Source organism: Kwoniella botswanensis, chromosome 1, assembly GCF_036426115.1.
Source record: "Kwoniella botswanensis chromosome 1, complete sequence".
Lineage (NCBI taxonomy): Eukaryota > Fungi > Basidiomycota > Tremellomycetes > Tremellales > Cryptococcaceae > Kwoniella > Kwoniella botswanensis.
In genome coordinates this window covers 9382450-9402746 of record NC_088599.1, presented here as the reverse complement: position 1 = coordinate 9402746, position 20297 = coordinate 9382450, and the positions used below count along the sequence as shown (strand labels likewise).

At 43.6% G+C, this 20297-nt stretch overlaps 7 protein-coding genes across 7 annotated transcripts; 2 read left to right on the top strand and 5 right to left on the bottom strand.

The window, feature by feature from the left end:
- Positions 1 to 82: 82 nt before the first annotated feature.
- On the top strand, positions 83 to 2006 carry L199_003542 (uncharacterized protein; the record flags this gene model as incomplete). Its single annotated transcript, XM_064889272.1, has 7 exons — positions 83 to 358; positions 497 to 615; positions 682 to 709; positions 778 to 896; positions 969 to 1166; positions 1233 to 1316; positions 1403 to 2006. 7 exons carry the CDS (start codon positions 83 to 85, stop codon positions 2004 to 2006), a joined length of 1428 nt encoding a protein of 475 aa, XP_064745344.1.
- Positions 2007 to 2372: 366 nt separating this feature from the next.
- On the bottom strand, positions 2373 to 3245 carry L199_003541 (uncharacterized protein; the record flags this gene model as incomplete). The annotated part of the gene is made up of 1 exon (XM_064889271.1): positions 2373 to 3245. The coding sequence occupies one exon, from the start codon at positions 3243 to 3245 to the stop codon at positions 2373 to 2375; it is 873 nt and encodes a 290-aa protein (XP_064745343.1).
- A 1097-nt stretch (positions 3246 to 4342) lies between these two features.
- L199_003540 (uncharacterized protein) lies at positions 4343 to 5218 on the bottom strand (the record flags this gene model as incomplete). Its single annotated transcript, XM_064889270.1, has 1 exon — positions 4343 to 5218. The coding sequence occupies one exon, from the start codon at positions 5216 to 5218 to the stop codon at positions 4343 to 4345; it is 876 nt and encodes a 291-aa protein (XP_064745342.1).
- A 774-nt stretch (positions 5219 to 5992) lies between these two features.
- L199_003539 (uncharacterized protein) lies at positions 5993 to 9064 on the bottom strand (the record flags this gene model as incomplete). The annotated part of the gene is made up of 8 exons (XM_064889269.1): positions 5993 to 6409; positions 6500 to 6832; positions 6896 to 7016; positions 7076 to 7255; positions 7306 to 7422; positions 7488 to 7989; positions 8052 to 8812; positions 8895 to 9064. The coding sequence occupies 8 exons, from the start codon at positions 9062 to 9064 to the stop codon at positions 5993 to 5995; spliced, it is 2601 nt and encodes an 866-aa protein (XP_064745341.1).
- Positions 9065 to 10048: 984 nt separating this feature from the next.
- On the bottom strand, positions 10049 to 12253 carry L199_003538 (uncharacterized protein; the record flags this gene model as incomplete). Its single annotated transcript, XM_064889268.1, has 5 exons — positions 10049 to 10121; positions 10178 to 10275; positions 10359 to 10526; positions 10665 to 11667; positions 11802 to 12253. 5 exons carry the CDS (start codon positions 12251 to 12253, stop codon positions 10049 to 10051), a joined length of 1794 nt encoding a protein of 597 aa, XP_064745340.1.
- Positions 12254 to 13111: 858 nt separating this feature from the next.
- On the bottom strand, positions 13112 to 14111 carry L199_003537 (uncharacterized protein; the record flags this gene model as incomplete). Its single annotated transcript, XM_064889267.1, has 4 exons — positions 13112 to 13185; positions 13307 to 13439; positions 13531 to 14031; positions 14103 to 14111. 4 exons carry the CDS (start codon positions 14109 to 14111, stop codon positions 13112 to 13114), a joined length of 717 nt encoding a protein of 238 aa, XP_064745339.1.
- Positions 14112 to 14384: 273 nt separating this feature from the next.
- On the top strand, positions 14385 to 20265 carry L199_003536 (uncharacterized protein; the record flags this gene model as incomplete). Its single annotated transcript, XM_064889266.1, has 28 exons — positions 14385 to 14423; positions 14490 to 14569; positions 14624 to 14744; positions 14808 to 14891; positions 14976 to 15152; positions 15226 to 15401; positions 15463 to 15577; positions 15643 to 15868; positions 15933 to 16111; positions 16163 to 16333; positions 16384 to 16488; positions 16546 to 16859; positions 16929 to 17018; positions 17083 to 17210; positions 17266 to 17371; positions 17429 to 17558; positions 17647 to 17859; positions 17915 to 18120; positions 18184 to 18385; positions 18463 to 18632; positions 18710 to 19031; positions 19145 to 19267; positions 19344 to 19396; positions 19454 to 19539; positions 19605 to 19821; positions 19895 to 19951; positions 20024 to 20131; positions 20208 to 20265. The coding sequence occupies 28 exons, from the start codon at positions 14385 to 14387 to the stop codon at positions 20263 to 20265; spliced, it is 4056 nt and encodes a 1351-aa protein (XP_064745338.1).
- Between the last annotated feature and the right edge of the window lie 32 nt (positions 20266 to 20297).

Here is a 20297-nt window from a genome sequence, read left to right as displayed (position 1 = left end):
ATTTACATCCCAGATACCAAACTGGAACAGAGTGTATGGATCTAGATTTACCATAGACAGATAGAGTGTATATACTGTGGCCATGCCTTTACAAGATCTTTCAACGCGCCAGACCATATTCCTCACGGCGGCAGCCACGGCCATCGCGACCAGCTCCCTCATCCTATCTTACCAGGCCTTGCGGCGCGAACAGCGGACTACCAAGCTCAAGAAACAGGTCGGGGAAGATGTCGAAGAATGGGAGAGGAGTAGAGCGGGAAGTGGACTGGGTACGCCGGAAGAGAAGATCGATAGGATACTCAAGAAGGAGAGGAATTGGAAGAAAGGGGAATTTGATGAGGGGTTGATACGTGAGCAGGTGAGTGGATCAGATCTCAACTGCAAGAGCCGTAGAATGAAGGTAGACAGGGATCAGGATACGTCTATACCTCTTGAATACAATGAGGGTTTTCGTGGCGGAGAACAAGGTCATTGCTAATCATGCGTCCTGGTATAGCTCACAAGAAATTACAATTTCCTTGGTGAAGAATCGATGGACAAAGTACGGAACTCTTATGTGGTCGTAGTAGGATGTGGAGGAGTGGGCAGTTGGTGTGCATTGATGTTATTGAGAAGGTATGTCTGAGCTGCTTTACCTACGCACATTAACCTTACATGCAGCTAATATAATGATCGTCACAGTGGTGTGGGACGATTATTGCTTATTGATGTAAGTTGATACCTATCGTGTTCATGATATGACCAGCGGCAGGCCGACTGACTTTTCAAATCCATTAGTTCGACCTCACCACACTCTCATCCCTCAATAGACATGCATGTGCCACGCTCGAAGATGTAGGTACACCGAAAGTAATAGCCATGCAGAAATACTTCAAGAAGGTAGCACCATGGGCTGAGTGAGTAATCTGCCTACTTTCATAAACTTTCACCCGGTCAAATGATACTCATACCCTTTGAATTCGCTAAAGGGTCGACGTACAAGTTGGATTATGGCGAAAAGGATCTGAGGCCGAAAAATGGTTAGAAGGTGCCGACTGGGTCGTAGATGCTATAGATAATTTGGAGACCAAAGCGGATCTGTTGACCCATTGTCATAAGAATGGTATCAAGGTGTTTGCTAGTATGGGTGCAGGCGCCAAGCAGGATCCTACCAGAGTTCAAATTGCGTAAGTATCTTGTCTAAACCATCGCATATAGTCAGTGTTATCGGGCTGACGATTATCTTTGATTAGCGATATATCAAACACATACGAAGATCCTTTGGCTAGATCGGTAAGAAGGAAACTGAGAATTAATGGTATACCCGGTGGTATTCCGTAAGTATACTTTCCCTCTCACTTTCATTCTCATCACAGCAACGCTTTCTTTTTCGTCTTACCACTAACTTTGGGCTGTATCTCAGCGTCGTCTACTCTACCGAAGTCCCATCAGAGATCAAGCTCCTCCCCCTCCCCGAAGAGGAGTTCCAACGAGGTGCCGTCAAAGAACTCCAGGCATTCGATGATTTCAGAGTCCGTATCCTCCCCGTTCTTGGTCCCTTGCCAGCTATGTTCGGATTGAACATCGCTACGTACATTCTACTCGACCTAGCAGGAAAGACACTAGACGATTACGCCGAAATCAAGAATCGTAAAAAACTATATCAATCTTTGGAAAAAAGCCTAATGAAGTTCGAGAAAGATCTAAGAGGATTGAGGGAAATGGAGAGGATACCTATCAATTCTGATGATATCGGATTCGTATTTGATGATTTATATGCTGGACGATCATCTATCCCTCCTTATGAGATATTATCCAAACCATCTGTGATAAGGTGGGATAATCACAAACCGTTGGATGTAGATAATTTGGTTGTCATGGGTCCTAAGGAGAATAAGCGGCATCAGGATCTGATATGGAAAGAAGGGAAGAGTCTGGAAGATGTTTATGGGAAAGAAACGGTTGAGAGGATAAGTAGGAAGAGTGCGCAAGCTAGGAGGGTGATGAGTTGGAGAAGGAATGAGTAAGGGTTAGTGAGTGGATCTTAGGCATGATCTCATGGAGTTCAATCACACTTCTCATTGATTGATCTGATAGAAGTTGGGAGGACCAAAATGCTACACATGGTATAATAATGCATATCCATAGGGTACGAGACAGACGGGAAAGATGACTGAGTGCTGAACTTAATCGAAGTCCTTTTTTCTGTTTTTCTTTTTTGTTTCCCTCTCTTTGTTATCAATTCCAGTGCTCAAGTGACTATATTCGTCTCTCGTCTTCTTCAGATTTATTCTCCATTCACTATACTAAATACCTACTCTCATTCAGGGGACAAAAGACTTGCGTACGATAGCGAACACCATACGGAAATTCAAGGGAGCAGTGAGATCAACTCAGATATCTCTTTTGATACCATCAGCATTACCAGCTTCAACTCTAAAGCTGGCGGTATCATCATCTTCTAGAGACATCTTAGCAATGACCAATCGGATCCCATCGCCATTTCCAATTTCGACGCTAGTACTGGCAACTTTAACAACTTGACTTTCAAACGTGTCAATTTTATTCGATACACCATCAGGATTACCAACTCGAATATGTTCTTCGTTGATGATCGTACTAGCAGGATCATCGGTCGATTCATCTTGTTGTCCAGGTTCTTTTCCATAAATGATGGTTCTGCCTCTTAAACTACCTACTAACCCATCTAAAGATTTCACTTTACTTTCGCCCATGTAACAATCAAGTGTTAATTCAGGAACGACCACCTCATCGATCACATCAGCTGAAACGAATGAATCTCCGTTGTGCAGTTCACTATCATTCGTCATAGTCAGTTGGAATTCAGACTTGTCTTTCCAATCGTTTAGCACATTGGATGATTTAATGGAATTGGTAAATCCGCTCATCTCAATCCCATCAAATTCCTCTTGGAAATCGAATGGGATTTGTAAATCAATTTGGTTTCTACCATTCCTAATCATCGGTCGGTTCTCGGGTCTCGGACCGTCCACTTCCACAAGTTCGAGAGGTCCTAAGTCAGATGCATCACTAAGCCACAGATAACGAATTAGATTTCCACCTTTGTCTCTTGTTGAGCGTAGGAAATCCATATTCGATTGACGATCTGAATGTTGGCTGATGCGGGTCAAGGCGGAGGATCGACTTTGAGGGTCTTGGATAGTCACTTTGTATTTGGTTAGGCAAGATGAGAGGGAGAGCGAGTCTTGGTGAGTGGGAAGAGTCGATGGAGTCTCTGATGACATACTGCACAGAGTTGATGGGTGCAGTTGAGGTATATGTAAGATAAGTGATTGAGACCGCGATTGAAATGTGAAGTGGCGGTTAATTGAAAGTGGAACGTAAGATATTTGATCTGTATCGGGATGAAGAGATGGGATGGGATGAGATGGCCGTTTATATGACTCCCTATCAGCTAGGGTTGAAGTCTTCGAGATTTACTACGCGTTACAGATGTCTTCTGTGGAGAAGGAGATCGCGCGAACTTCAGAGGCAAAAGAATGAGTCTAGACATGATCAAGAACCTCAAGAAACAACGTTCTAGAATATCAGTGGGCTTCCACATCGTTCTCAATCTTAGTACAAGTTCTTGTAATTCCGATGATAGCGGATCTCATTGGAATGCCTGTAGTACTACTGTACACTACTATTGAAATAGAGAAGAACGACCTTCACTTTTTCCTTTGATCGAAAATCGTGTGCTGTGATCCAGCTTATGATGCGTATGGAACAATCATATCGTGCGAATCCTCAGAAGCATTCGATCATGTTGCAAATTCAAGCTTGAATCCAAGTTCTGCCAAAATATTGTACAGTATGATGGCATCATTCGCTTCACTACACTTCATTTTTATTGTATGGGTTCCTTCATCTTCTGTTGGTATTTCTGTAGATCTGGACTCTCTCCTGTTTGTAAGAGGTGAGAAGAGTATGCACCAACGGTAATTTCATGTCAGGTCTGGTCCTTCTTGTAAAATAAACCGTGTACAAATGGTGCTGTTAATGGTCGGTGGTAACGACGATCGGTCACCAGATATGGCTGAAAATCAGGGTCAAGGGATTATATAGGAAAGAGACGGCTGGAAGGATAAGCAGAAAGAATGATGAGCGGTGATGAGTGGCAGAAGTGATGAGCATTATAGTTTCAGACTGAACTGTCAGTGTGTATCGAATATTCATATCGGTCAGTAGCAGTATGAAAGGGATATAAGAACACTCTTCACATGGTAACCACGATTGTTATTGACACACAAGGAAAATTATGAACATTAACAAACATAGACTGACCTCCGTCCTGAAAGCATCAGCATTGACCAAGCGGAGTGACAACGTTATATCATCTTCACTGTGAGACAGACAATTTGTCTAAATCCTTTGTAATTCCATCTTGATCATCTTGAGTGGCCTCAGTCGTAATCTTGGCAGTACCTCCTTCGGTCTCGCTAATCATCTGATCAACAGATCCTTCAGAGATCATCCCACAGAAGAATGTCATCCCATTAACCGTCCCATCCAAATTTTCCAAACTCTTAATTTTGTCCTCTCCCTTGTAAAGATCCAAATTCAACCCAGTGATTGGCACGCTATTCAACACATCTCCCAAAACCATAGGGATCACTTCACTATTGGTCATATCGTGATTTGTGATAAGGTCAAATTGAGCTCGTTCTTTCCATTCGTTTAGCTCTTGAACGTCTTTGATGGAATTGGTAAATCCTGTCAACGCGAAACTATCAAAGATCGATGACCCCCTCGATCCATCTCCATCTCCTTCTCCATCCGCATTCGAATTGTAACTTTCAGGGTGGAAATTGAATGGTATAACAAGATCGATCTGATTTCTACTACCCCTCATGATCTTACTACTTCTCCTATCAATGTCGGTAGGTTGATCTCCGTTGGGTGTTTGAGTTTCAACCACTTTTACTTCGACTGGACAGACGTCAGATACCTTGGTCAATTGTATGTATTGATCGGGTTTACGTGGATCTGACCCATCTCGGTCTGAGTAAGGGTGCAAATGGAATGCACTGGCTATCCGACCAGTACCAAAACCAGTATCAATGTCAGTATAAGAGCCCATCTTTAAGAAAACCCCAGATCGACTATGTTCGTCAAGTATGGTTACTTGGTATTTGGTCGGAGGCGAGGTGACGGTGTCGTATGTAGGAGGAGCGGTGTTAAGTGCGGTTGATTGATCTTCCGTTGACGCTGACATGATGAGTGTAGTGTATATATTCGAGATTTATGACTACGAGTACACTGAAAAGCAGCGATATGATGATCAGTTGTGAGTTCTGTTGGCTTGGACTGGACGGAAATGAAAGGCGATGAAGTCGAGATGAGTTGAGTTGACTGAGACGGGTGTTTATATATTTTACAAACGACTGACTGCCGTCAACCTGAGAAGATGTCAAGAACCATGATCATACGTATAACAACGGTTGGGCAAAATCTGGACCATGTAGAAGACTTGTCTAGCATCGCCGGACATGGCGGATTGACAGCTTCTTTCTTCCTATCAATGTTGAGAATGGCTACACTATTGATGGTGTTCTGACAAAGGACTGCAAGCGAGTCGCTTATTCATCTCATCACATTCTCCATGATAAAATCACTTTGGTCTAATGGATCTAGACCTGGACTCAAGAAGCAGGATGAGCGATAGCTACGAATTCTGTCTAACGACATGCTAGATTGACCTATTGTTTGTGGGGTTGTGGTATTTATGTCATGGTAAAATTTGCATGAATCGAAATATAGATAATTGATTTCATTAAGTTATCATATTATTATGTATAAGATTATAAGTTGTTCAGAGATCCGTGTTTAGATATAAGAAAATCCGATAAAATAAAGGTGTTACAAGAAGATTGGAAAAGGTTTCTCATAATTGAATAAATTCATCAGAGAATTTAGAAAATCGAAGTAAAGTTGGAATTATCGACGAACGTGTATAAAAATTTGTTATCCTAATCCTAGAGATGTAGACTTAAGATGAGAATCCACCATACCACGCCTCATCCGGTGGTCCTCTCTCAACTTGGACCTTTTGCTTCTCATCCATCGACGTGAACTCAGTCGAAGCCTCGACGTTCTTACCGTTAAACTTCTCCGCAAGATAGTTACCAATACCCAAAGGATCATTGGTAATCCAGATAACAGGTTGTTTCTTCCACAAAGCAGGATGGTCAAATGCTCGGTAATGGAATCCAGAGGTGTTGCCGTATTGGGGACCGGCATTGTTCACCTCTTCGTCAGAGGTAGTTTGGGTGACACCGACTTTAGGATCGATACCTAACGATTTGGAGTGAGTGGTGGTGGAATGGACATAGTAGAGATAAGGTTTCTTGAATCTGAACCAATCGATGTAGAATTGGAATAATGCGATGGCAACGATGACAGCGACCTATATAAATATAATCGTGCGAGCACAGTCAGCTACAATTTCTCATTGCACAGTATGGTGTGGTATGAAAAGGTGGAATCAACAACTGACCATTACAGCACCACATCCCAAACCACTCTTTGCTCTATCACCATTCTCATCAGAGGACAAGAAGAAGAGACCAGCCAAACAGATACCTTCGAGATACAAAGAAACGAAGACGGTTCTCAAAGCTTTGATGTAGAACATACCACCAGTCTCAGAGTAATCAGGTTGGTCGGCACACCAATGTAAGAGGTATTTGTAGGCTCCGTAGAGTAGACAGAAAGCTACCAGAGCGAGGAGGGTGATGATTGGTTGGATCACCGTGTAGACGATGGTTATACAGATCAACAAACATGTAGGTGGGAAAGTGGTAGCCCAGGTGAAAGAATCCATCTTGAACTGTGGACAGCGGGAGTGTTAGTTCAGCGATCTATCAACCTTTCCAATCACATTGCAACTCACAGATTTCATGTATACCTTTCTAGGGGTGTTTCCAGCCAGAATACCTGATAGCATGTACATAACCCACGGAACAGCTCGAGAGTATGATTTGGCAGCTCCTGAGAATGTAGCGGTAAGGATGCTACATGATGAACCCGATTAGCGATGATCTCGCTCTCTAGCTAATGTGAATCAACTTACAAGGTAAGGAAGAAGATGGAAGCAGTAGGTAATTTCTCGGCCAAGAGAGTGGGCAATTGACCAACAGTATTTCCAATGTCTGATAGGGCAGAGATCAAACCAGCAGCAAGAGTGACGATTAAGAAACCGTGAATGACTTGGAACAACCAGAATCGTGAGAAAAGCTTGAGTTCGATATCACTATGAGAAAATCAGCATAAAACATGCAGTGGCAGGACAGGGGCACTTACGTCTTCCTGACTTCACCTTGAAGTTTGACCAAGAGTCGCAATACGATAGGTAAGAGCATGAACAGGACGGCCAATAAGACGGGAGGAAGGACACCCTTCACGATACCCTTGACGACACTGGAATGACAACACGGTCATCAGCTTGTGATTGGACTCTATTGGTGATATCAAGCTGGACTTACGGTCCATTGTTACAGATCCAAGCCAACCAAGCAGTGTTCTGACACAAAGCATCGATATTCGAAACGATACCAACGAACGCAACGGGGATAGCCCAAACGATGATTAGTCCGATGGTCAAAGCCCATGAGATGATCTTTCGGATCTTTCGTTGATAAGGGTTCATAGAGATATTGGACCATTCGACATCTTCAGGAACAACTTCCACACCCGCTTCCATGAGTTTGTTGGATTTGTCGGTCTCAGCTACTAATCTGGCGAAAGCATGGGCTTCATGTTGAGAGGCGAATCGAATGAACACGGTATTTCCTTGAGGTAAATCATCGATAGTCTTTCTGAGATCGGATAATTTGGCATTTCGCTCAGCGATGTACAAAGGTGAGGTTTCCAAATCTTGTTTTTTACCGATTAATCCTAATGGACCTTGTTTCCATGAAGGTCGTTTCTTAGACAAGACGTATCGGTCAATGATATCACCAGAAGATCGTTCAGCATCGTATTGACCTAGACAAAATATCCTGTTATCAGCTTATGCTTGACGTTTGGTGACGTGGTCGCGGACTCACCTTGAGCCTCGGGGGTTTTCTTCTTAGCTTGGTTCTTATTAGCCAATTTGATTACTTTGCCAGCACCACCTTCCAATCTTGAACACTCCTTGTCCCTTTCTTGCCAGATTTTCTCGACATCCTTGCACTTTCTGGTCAACCAGACTTGTCTGACACCTCCTTCAGCATCGTTGGAAGGGTTGACAGCGGTACCCTCAGTAGCAGTTGATTTTCTGGGTTGTTGAGCAGCAGCGTGAGCAGATGGGACGGATGAGCCTGGAGTGGTGGAGTCGATTCGGGCAACGATCGATGCGATCTCCTTCATGCCAGATTCAGAGTTGACTGAATCGGGAACATTAGTGACAGCGACAGTTCGAGTTCGTGCAAGGGCAAGATGCTGAGGCGAAGTCAACCATGCTTGTCTGATTTGGACGAAGTGGTTGTACTCTTGCCAGATCAACCAACATGTGTAACCCATGAGGACGATCGCACAGAAGAAATGAGCAATGTGTCGGTTTTGATGATTTGCAGGGACATTACCGAAGGATAACAAGTTCAAGCCTTCCAACTGGTTGTTGGGTTTGACAGCTGAAGCAGGAATACAAACGACGAAAGTTAAGAGGACGTAAGGCAGTAACATCTTGAGACCGAAGACCTTGATGAATCGAATAAAGAAGTAGGCATCGGGACCATTAGACACGATCAGATCGGTATCGGGAGTACTGATTAGAATTGTTTTCCAGTACCCAAAAATACCTGATGGAAGTACAGGTGGTCTTTTGCTGTACCGTCCAATGATGTTATTAGTATGAGGATTGAATCGGATCAGGTTAGATCGAAGAAAGGAGGAGAGAAAATACTCACGCATCGGGAGCCAGTAATGATCTAGGTTGGAATACCCTCTTCAGCTTTTGTCGATTATGGAGTATCAACCATACTGCCGTCAATGCTCCGACAGTGATACCAGCCGTGACCAACGCAGTGACGAAGGAGGAGGTGGAAGCTGTGGTGGTGTCCTTTCCAGTAGCGGACATGGCGGATGATGGTTTTTGTCTGCTATGGACGAGACAACGGATAGAGGGAAGAGATGCGGGTCGAGATAGATTATAAGAAAGTTGATGGTGCTGTATTGGGTGAGTGGAAGATTGACGATGAAGAGGATCGAGGCCAGAGCGTAATTAAGGATGATCATCATACACACACACACCATACATCAGCATTGACATCATTCAACCAAAAGTGCAAAGGATGGGGATGGGTGACGGAACCGAATAAGAACGAGAATTCGGTAGAATGGCTTTGAAACTCACCTATCACCGATGATCCAACTGTGTTAGCTATGTAGAATACCTGGTTCAATAAAGGATGATAAAGAAGATGATGAGAAAGGGAATCGCAATGGTGATAAAGCAGTATAAGTTATATGTAGCGAAAACTCGGACCAAACACTGAAAGGGGGTGAAAAAAACTGCGCTAATTATCAGTTGTGTCTCACTAGCGGTCGGTGGTCAGGTATGGGGGTATGACGATCGCGCCACACCATTTGTTTATCTCGAAATGTGAGAATAGAATGTTTTGAACCTAAACAAGATGAACCCGGGATCTATGACGTCAGGTAGTTTCTTTCGTCACTTCACTCGTCCCTTTTCGCATTCGGAAATTCAAAATCTTGCATGTGAACCCTAGGTCGTAGCAGGAAGAGATCTATTTGCTCCTGTACACAGGACAAAATGACGATCTTCTCCTTCTTGGCTTGGAATGATCTCTCACTTTACGTGATGGGATTGCTATACCAGAAAAACATCAATGGGATGTGATCGAATGACCATGCATGGATCGATCGATAGAGTCAAGTATCAACACATCAGTCGCCAAGGAGTATGTATGTATATAGCATGTACAGGAAAGTTGGGTAATCGTATGGACAGCATCTTAACAAGAAATGTGAAGCAATATCAATCTAATTATCGAAACGAGAGATGTTCCGTGGACATGATCCAGCTATCTATCGTACAGCATCAAGCAAATAAATCGACATAAGGTAAATGATCACCAAAAGCGAAAACATGTATCGTCCCATCTTGTCTTGCACTACCATCTTACCTCAATCAGCTACAATATTTCTTTCTTTGAAGGGAGAAACTCACGCTATGATCTTGTGAGATATCATTTTCAGATCAAATACCAAACTTGATCTATCTTCATTAATGATCTTTATCAATCTACCAGTCTTGATATCCCATATCTACAAATTTGATTTATTATCAGCTTCGAACTCACCATCACTAGTCAACAAGTTATAGAAGGAGCTAGATTAAGATCACTTACCCTTATGGACTTGTCGTAACTTGCACTGACTACTACACCAGCACTCTTACTTATGGTGACACTTCTCACTAGATCTGTGTGACCTTGTAAAGTACAGATCAATTGGCCAGTCGTGTACGAATATAATTTTACTATATTATCTCCATCTCCTGTTACGATGTAATCGTGCTATTTCACCTACCAAGTCAGCACTGGTGCCAATATGATCCTTGATCCCGCAACGAAAAAGAAGAGGAAGGAGAAGGCTTGCCAGCGGGCCTTACTTCCTATTCCACGAATGATATAGTAATGATATCCTCAACTCACATCCCATTCCACACAAGCTACACCTCTCCCTCCCAGTCCCTCACTCTCTTCAAGTCCTGTAGTTATATCCCATATCTTCCAAGATCCATCGCCACTTCCCGATACCAGTTTATCCTTTCTCGGCGAGAGCGATATCGAATTGATGGGTTGTGTGTGACCTTCCAGTGTTCTTACCAGATCATAAGTCTTCCTATCATATATGTGGATCTTGCTATCTTTATTGGCCGAGATTATATGTTGAGATGTGACTGCGACAGACAATATCGAACTTTCACATCGTATCGTTCCCACCCTCTTTCCCACTACCACAGAAGTCGGAGTCGATGAAGAAGAAGAGGAGGATGGTGGTAGGTCTATAGTGTATATACCAATAGTCATATCTGATGAACCAGATACCAAAGTCCCTTTCCCATCTTCATCTATGTCGAGATCTAAACATAATACACTCCGTCCATGAGCATCATTTTCTACCCATATACATTCTCCCGTATATAGATCGTATATTCTTATTGATCGATCTCTTGATCCTGTAAATAGGTAGTTTCCCCATTGAGCCAGACAGTAGACTACATCCTTGTGTCCTTGCAATATCGTGGGGTGAGGTAGGTGATCGGAGTCAAGGATGAGTTGCTGGAGATTGTATCGGGATTGGATAAGAGTAGGATAATGTATTGCTATACTGTCACTATCGTCCGCGACATCTTCCTCAGTGTCATCACTTGAAAATTCCTCAGGTGATTCGTTTGAACTTGAATCATGCGGACTTCCTTCCAACTGAGGTCCGGGTTGTATCCATTCCATACCACTCCAATGTCCCTCTGGAGGATATTCCACTGCCACTCCATTTTTCTGAGCATGTTCGTTGAGCTCGAATCCCGCTTCGTGGAATATCCGTAACCATAGTACAGGTGTGCGGGAGAGGTCGTAGAATCGGGTTGAGATCTGGGAGATGGAATGCAGTTGAGAGAGGGTGGGAGGAAGTTGAAGTAGGATATGAAGAAGACTAGGAGACGGAAAAAGGTAAGTTAGGACCCGAAGTCATGAACTAGAGTGACCATATTGAAGAGGTGGTTCGTAAGACATCTTTCGATTTTCATTGGGAAAAACATCGAAAGGAGGAAGTATGAATGTACTCACATCTCATCAGGTAATCCCATCAAACCCTTCCCATCCCATTCATCTGTATCCTCCCGAGCCTTCTCCTTATCTTTACTTCTAGCGGGACTTCCAACAGTCAATGTCAACTCTTTCATCCTCTCTGCGAAACTCCATACCCCTCCTACCACTCCTTTTCTATCGGTGTCTTCCTGCTCATCGTCACCCGGCTGGAAGCTTTCATGAGTTCTTCTTGATCTGACAGGTGTACCGAGAGGTGCTCTAAGGGGTGATCCAGTACCATTGCCTAGTCCAAAACTCGCGAACAGCCCGCCAAATCGCTTACGGTTGTTGAGTTCCGTACGGGGGGATGAGCTTGAGGGTTGACCGATTTTGCTGAGTAATTGGTTTTTAGGTCTTAGAGTGGTGGGAGCTGAGGAGGATGAGGATGAAGCGGAAGAGGGGACATGGAAGGGGTTGGAAGGGTCGTCCATGTCTGGTCTATGACTGTCGTACGATTACGACTATCGATGAGGATGTACGAGGGGTGATGAAGCAAGCGTATATCAGAAATAGAAAGAGTAGAAAAGCAGGCACGCTCTGATCTTCGGATTTGATGCGCATGCGCAACAAGCGAGACATGTTCAGAGTGAGACATCCGATCAATGCAGAATATAGTGAGCGTACAAATTGCATGTAACACTGATTTTCTTGATGATGGATGACTATCATGTTCATTACACAGTGCTCGAATAACAACAAAAACACCAAAGATGCAACAAACACAAGCAGAATCAACACCAACCCAACTTCCCCCTGACCGCGATCATCCACCAACCACCTGTCAACTTCTAATTATCAATTTCAATGTCAATGCCATAGAATCTCAATATGCAGAAGAGATCAACGAAGATGAAATGATGACAGAGCTTATCCAGCATTTGCAATCTTTCAGAGAACATGGGGTTCAACCTGTTTCGATAGCTTATAATCAAGGTGGGATCTGCATCACGGCGTCTTTCGAGGATGAACAATGGGAAAATATTCTGGGGCCGGCAAGAGGGTGAACAGTGAGTTCGGGCGAGTGAATCGCTATTTGCTTATGCGAGGATACTCTGAGCTCAATCATTGAATGCAAGGTACTTAGTCAAGCGTGGGATGAATTTGGACATTTCGCTGGCCATTTTACGAATAAGGGGACGATAGTGAATAATATCATCAAATAATACATTCTAGACGTTACACTGCCTATGTATGACAGATCTCATGATACCTTGAACGGTTGTTCCAATGAATGGTAGTCTCTATATTCTATTATCTAGATCCGCTATTGGGATGAATGTACAACTGACTCAACCCCTTACTAACACACCGACCATACATTCTTTCAGCATGAAATCGAGATTCACCCAAGAATGAGTGAGCACTACAGGTGAAAGAGATATATTAGCGATCCTCAGTATGTGTCGTTGTTTGAGAAGAGGAACTTTGCTTGGATAGATTCTATAGCTTTTGACTGGGTACACGAAGAGACTGTTTATACTTACTAAACAACTTCGTACCGTCCCTTCCCGCCACTCGCATTAATTCATCTTCACCACCCGGATGAAAAGGCAGATACGGTGTGATGTTATATACCATTCCGTTAAATACTGACCATGCATCGTCAGGTGTATTGTGCTATGTAGATTGGTGATCAGCACAACGACTCTTCACCAGACAGGTTGGTTGTGATTCAAAAGATTTCTAGTGATTTGAGATCATCACTGACCTCTTTCAACTCGGCCAACGTAACTCGCAGAAATCCTTGTACACCTCTCAAATCCTCTCCACTACTCGTCAACCTAGCCCAATCCAAAGCACTATGCCCAGGAGTCAAAGCGACCTTCGACCTCTTCTTCGTCTTCATCTGTGTCTTCTTTGCCATTTCCTCGACAGCAGAAGAGTCCTGTCCACCTTTCTGTATACCAAAATTCGGCTTTTTGACCGTAGAAGGAGGAGGAGCCATATTACCAAGGGGTGAATCGGATATAGCTATATTAAGATCGGATGGGGGCTCGTCATCGTCATTTGTAGCTTTCTTAGGTGATGGAGGAGCTACTGAGAATGATGGAGCTGGAGCTGGTACAGAGGATCTCTGATGCGAGTTGAGGAGTGGAAAAGGTGGTGGTGCATCTATATCTTCTTCTTCTTGCTCATTGTCGGAAGGAGAATTAGAGGTCGAAGTTGAAGCGGGGGTGGCTCGAGCCCATGTGGGCAGAGAGGGGACAAGCTACGAGATATAACAAGGAGGTAAGCTGACTATCTCGTAACATGAGCGACTCAGAGAAACATAAAGCTTACCCAGGACATGGTTTAGCGGGATAGTACGTGTGGGTGTTGTAGGAGAAGGGGGTGATCACCCGGAATTCGAATTCATTTGATTTGGTTTGCTTTGTATACGATTCGATGACACTGACACTTGAGCTTGCCTCCCAAATGACAGTGAATCTGGGTCCTGCTACTTTCCCACGATGTGCTTTGGATGGTCATACAAGCTAGGCACGGTTGCAGATGATCGGATTGATTGTTGGTTGACGCGATTCTAACAAGCAGAGAGAGGGTGGAGGTGATCAGGTTGAGAACATGATCCAGAGTCTCGTTCTTCCTCTTTCCTCTTCCATAGTGTAACACACAGAGAGAAAAATCGGACGACCGAAGAAACTGACGAGTTCCGACGCCCTAGCTCAGCCTGCAAGAGTTCATACCGGAACGTTTCATCCTCAACTCTCATCCCCCAGCTTCGCTGGTCAACTTTCATCAACCAACATGTAAGCTTGATGAACAAGAACGTTAGGTCCCCATAAGCTGAAAAGATTGCGTAGGGCTTCCCTCAACAAGCTTGCCATTCGAGGTATCCGATCATTTGACGACAAACATGTGCAGGTCATAGAGTTCTACTCACCATTGACGGTGATAGTAGGTCATAATGGAAGTGGGAAGACTGTAAGCTAGTCTTATCTTCATCGATTGCAGTCAAGCTTATTATAATGATCTTTGCCTCAACAGACGATTATTGAATGTCTCAAATACGCTACAACCGGTGATATGCCGCCAAATACCAAAGGGGGAGCTTTCGTTCATGATCCCAAAGTCAGTCAACCCTCGCTCTCCTAGGAATTAATCAGCTGTCCGGCATCATCCGGGATATTGAGCTGATATGGTGAATCATTTCAGATGGCTAACGAGAAAGAGGTCAAAGCTCAAGTCAGACTGAGATTCTGGAATGTCAATAGACAGAGAATGACAGTGACGAGAAACCTTCAAGTGACAACTAAGAAAACGGGTGCATTGACTATGAAAACTCTGGAAGGTATCTTAGCTAAAACTGATCCAGACGGTGGTGAAGGAAAGGTCAGTTGTAGTATTTTTAACTTCCTTTTCATGTCAGGTAAAGGTGAAACAAGCTGATTCATAGGTGATATAGAGAAATACAATATCAACGAAATGTTCAGAGATGGACGAAGAAGTGCCATTATTATTAGGTGTATCGAAGTCGATATTGGAAAATGTAATTTTCTGTCATCAGGAGGAATCGAATTGGCCTTTATCTGAGCCTGCTGCCTTGAAGAAGAAATTTGACGATATATTCGAAGCTACAAAGTGAGCCGGATCTTACTCAATCCCAGGGGCAAAAGCTGACAATTGGTATTGATGGGCGCAGATATACCAAAGCTCTGGATAATATCAAAGCTCTTAGGAAAGAAAGAACAGCCGAGCTGAAAGTTGATAAGGAAAGATTGAAGTTCCTCAAATCGGATAAGGACAAGGCTGAGCGAGTAGGTAATCTATATCATTAGCCTATTAGTAGTTCAGGGAAAGATAGTTGACCTTCTTTCTGCAGATGCGAAAAGACCTTCAAGATGCTATCAACCAAGAGAACTCCAAGCAAACTCAGCTAGAAAACCTTAAAGAACAGCTAGAGCGCATCAAAGGTCGTAATGCCGATTTTTACAATGAAGCAAGAGAGTTCAGAGAGATTTTCGAAAGATCTGAATCCCTTAAAGACAAGAAGAAGATGTATGAAGAGAACAGACAACATGCTCTCAACACCATGAACGTGATGAATGGTCAGTCAGCTTCTCAGATTGATCTGATGTCGCCAATCATAGCTGAATGTATAATTTGATACAGAAAGTACTGAGGAGTTGCAACATATGCTGAACAACTTCGATGCCCATCTGCGATCCATCGAAAGTAAGAGAGCTACCCAAGAATCTCTCAAGGAGAAAGAGGAGGGCATACTTGAAGACCTGAGAAATAAGGAAAGAAGTCTGGCTAGCAAACAAGGTGGTCTGCTTGCTAATCGAAGGGTGAGCTCACGAATAAGTATCCCGCGATATCAGCTGACAAGTCGTACGTAGATGTACGAGAAGAACCTTCGTGAACGAGAAGCTGTCATCAGAGAAGTTGCCAAAACTCATGATTTCCCGGGATACGATTATTCACCCTTGGAAGATCACAAGATCATGGAGTTTGTCGAGAAGATGCATGAATTGGTGAGAAAAGCTGAGAATGATCTGAAGAAGCTTCAGGTGAGCTTTGCATCTACATGTGTGCAGCATGACAGCTGATATCTGTACAGGCTGAGAACTCGCGCAAAGAACGAGAATTGCAAGCTGAACTCGATAAGCTATCTAACAGCAAAGCATCTGCTTTAGCTACCAAGCGAAGTAAACAAGAACAGATCGTATGTTCAGTCATTATTCTCGAGATTCACTCAAGCTTTGGCTGATACCTTAATTAGGCAAAGCTCAACGACAAAATCCGATCATCTGAAGCATCATTCGACTCCATCACATCGCTTGACGCTGAGATATCGATTCTCCAAGGGAAACTAACGGAGAACGAAGAGCAGAAATCTCGATTGGAGACTGAGATCAGAGAATCAAGATATGATGAGCAAATCAGAGAAAAGGCGATGCTTGTCAGACAGAAAGAAGCTGAGAGAGATAGAATCAATGCGGAATTGTCGGCTTTGAATAGACAAGCTGATTCAAGAGCTCAATTGACGATTAAGAGAAATGAAGTGGGCGGCAAGACCGCTCAGGTCGATAGTAGGTGAGTATTAAGTCGGAACTTCCATTTGTCAACGTCCGAGAGGTAAGATGCTGATAACTGGTTGTGTAGTATTGCAACACATGCTACGAGGTTCAAAGAGCTTGTTGGAACTGATATTGACGCTGAAACGATGGAGGATAAGATTGCCCTTGCCTCAGGGTGAGCTAGTCTCCCTCCAGTTGCTTGCTGTGATTATAGCTCATGTCTGATCTCCGTTCGACAGGCGCAAAGACCGAGAGCTTCAAGATGCTGAAGCCGCATCTGCAGCCGTCAATCGAAATGTTTCCCAGTCACAGACTTCTCTTAACATCGCAAAACAAACGCTCAAGTCGAAGAAAGATGAACTAAGTCGTACGTTCAATATCCACTTCCCCCGTGTTGTGCTTACACCGATATATATGCATAGGTCTGGAAAAATCCGTTCGAGATGGTCTTGCCGCTGCTGAGACTGAGAAGACTACTGTCGATGAAGCTGTTGAAGAAGCTATGGAAGAGGTTGATTATCGCAGAAAGTGAGCTAACCATTGCAGGCTTCTGGACGCAAATAAGCTAATAAAGACGATGTGCAGTCAAATCGCTAATGCTCAACAGAACAAAGCGCTTTGGGAGAAGTTCGCTCAAGTAGCTAAGACGAAACACAAGTGTTATGGATGTGATAGAGAAATCTTACATGACCAAGAACGAGTGATCAATCGTTATGTGAGTCGCTGAGGGAAGCACTTGATCAGTTGCGATTTTGAAATCGTCGTTCGATTGTATAAGCGGCTGATATCTATGGTAATCACAGGTACAAACCCGGATTGATTCATACTCACCTGAAGGACTTAAAGAGTACAAGGAAGAGGAAGAGCAATGGAACAGCGTCTTGCAGTCTCTACGAAAGCTTCAACCTTCAGTTGCACAATGCGCGGAGTTGAGGGAGAACGTCATCCCATCGTTGGAGAAGCAGGTGCAAGAGGAGGCTGAAGCTTTGGAGAAAGCTCAAGAAGAGGTTGAGGAGGTGAGCTAGCATTGACGCGAAGTACAGAGATGGAAAGCTCAACATTACTCTCTAGGCCAAAACACAAGTCCAAAAGGCAAAATTGGCGACACGAGATTTACAAAATCTCAAATCCGCTGCTGCCTTAGTATCGCGAACCATAACCGAACTGAAAGAGCTCAAATCTGATATATCGAGGCTGGAAAGGGATCTGGAAAGTACAGGATCCCTTAAGACTGTTGAAGAGGTACAGAGAGAAGTCGATCAAGTTACTAATGAAATGTAAGCTGCTGGTTGTCTCCATATCTCTTTCAAAGCTCATCCAACATCTTTCTGCATCAATAGTAAAACCCTCTCTCGAGATCAACAGTCTCTCAATGCCGAAAAGGAACTCAGGACAAACGCTCTTAGAAGTGCTGCAGATGATATCAGTCGAAAGACTCTAAAGATGGGAGAGCTGAGATCGCAGCAGGAAAGACGAATGAGAGAGGAACAAGCTTTGAAAGAGATGAGAGAAGGTCTAGAAGGGTTGCAGGCTGAATTAAAGGTGAGTCAGATTATCCGGCAACATTGCTTCTTTCTGGCACAATATAGCTGATAAAGCTAATCTTGTACAACTTGTAGGATCTCGATGCTGCTGCTCAGAATGCCGAGGCACCCTGGAGGCAGAAGAATGAAGCGCTCAATAGGTACCGAGCTGAACGACAGAACTCGGAGAACGATGCAAGTCTTCAAGTGGGATTGTACCAATCTAGTATGAGTGAAGTGGAGGGTAAGCATCGAGCATGTCAAACGTGAGTCAATAACCAGCTATTTGGTGCAATGATAGAACACCAGCTGATATGGCTGTTGTATTGATGCATATTTACAGGTATATTGCCGAGGGAAATGATCGACAGATCCGAGAAGTGGAAGCTTCTCTCTCAGATATCAAACGAGAAATATCGGTAGCTCAAGATGCGCGAACGACTATCGAATCTACGATCGCATCGTTATCATCTGAATTATCAAAAGCTGAATCCCTCAAAGGAAATATCAGTAATAATCTGAAATATCGAGACGATGGTAAAAGAGTGGCTGAAGTTCAGAAGGAATTGGACAGTCTGGATTTGGAGTCGGCCGCTAAGAGTAGGAAAGAGTTCAGTGAGAAGTATAGGGATATGATGGATGAGGAGGAGGAAGTAGGTGGGAAGGTGAGCCGACCGTTCCATGTCTTCGATCCCCCTTAATAAATTGAAGGGATGATGGTCATACGTCTTGAATAAGATTGTGTGGTGCCATGATGATGCTGAGCTGCGTGGAATAGGTACATTTGTATTCTGGTCAATTGTTGGCTATGACTGAGAATAGGAAGAAGACTGAGAAGACGCTCAAGAGCGATTATAAGGATATTGATAAACAGTTCAAGGATCAGTTGATCAAGACGAAAGTGAGCTTGCACCCGATCTTTCTCATTATACCTAGTCGAGGATAAGCATAAAGCTGATTTGGTCTTGTGTGTACAGGTCAGCGAACATGCAAATAATGATTTAGAGAAATACGGAAAGGCATTAGATAAGTGAGTAGCTGTTGAGTCCAGTATATGGTCCTGCTGTGCAGCTGATTGCTCTTATAGTGCTATCCTGAAGTACCACTCGATTAAAATGGATGAGATCAACGACACTATTGGGCATTTATGGAATAAGACATATCAGGGAACAGGTAAGCTTTTTCGTCCATGTCCTCGTCATAGAAAGAATATCAAGCTTATCCGTGCTCTGGATCAGATATCGATGGTATTCGAATTGTATCCGATCACGATGAGACAACCTCAACTTCGACTAGGAAATCATACAATTATCGAGTAGTCATGGTCAAGAATGATGTTGAACTGGATATGAGAGGAAGATGTTCGGCAGGTCAGAAGGTTCTGGCTAGTATCATCATTAGATTGGCATTGGCAGAGAGTTTCGGTCAAGGATGTGGTGTATTAGCTTTGGATGAGTGAGTCAGCTCTCCTGTTCGCTTCGAATATTCCAGAGCGTGTATGAGCTGAACTGTGATTCGTATCCTTTAGACCCACAACGAATCTTGATCAGGAGAATATTAATGCTTTAGCTGAAGCTCTAGCCGAGTAAGTTGCATCAAAACAGCTGCCAGATTAGTGATGTAGGTAAGATAGCTGATGATACCTGGTGTGCCGTAGGATCATCCGAGAGCGAAGGAAACAAGCCAATTTCCAATTGATCGTTATTACCCATGATGAAGGGTTCTTGCAGAGGTTGGCTGCTTATGATGTGGTAGACTTTTACTGGTGAGTAGAACTTGGTAGAATACCTAACAAACGATGAAGAGATCGGGCTGACCGTATTGGGTAAACAACCGGATAGGCGAGTATCAAGGGATGCTTCCCAGAAGAGTATCTTGGAGAGACAGAGGGTTGCCTAGGATTGGGAGATCCAAGTAAGGCAGATGTAATG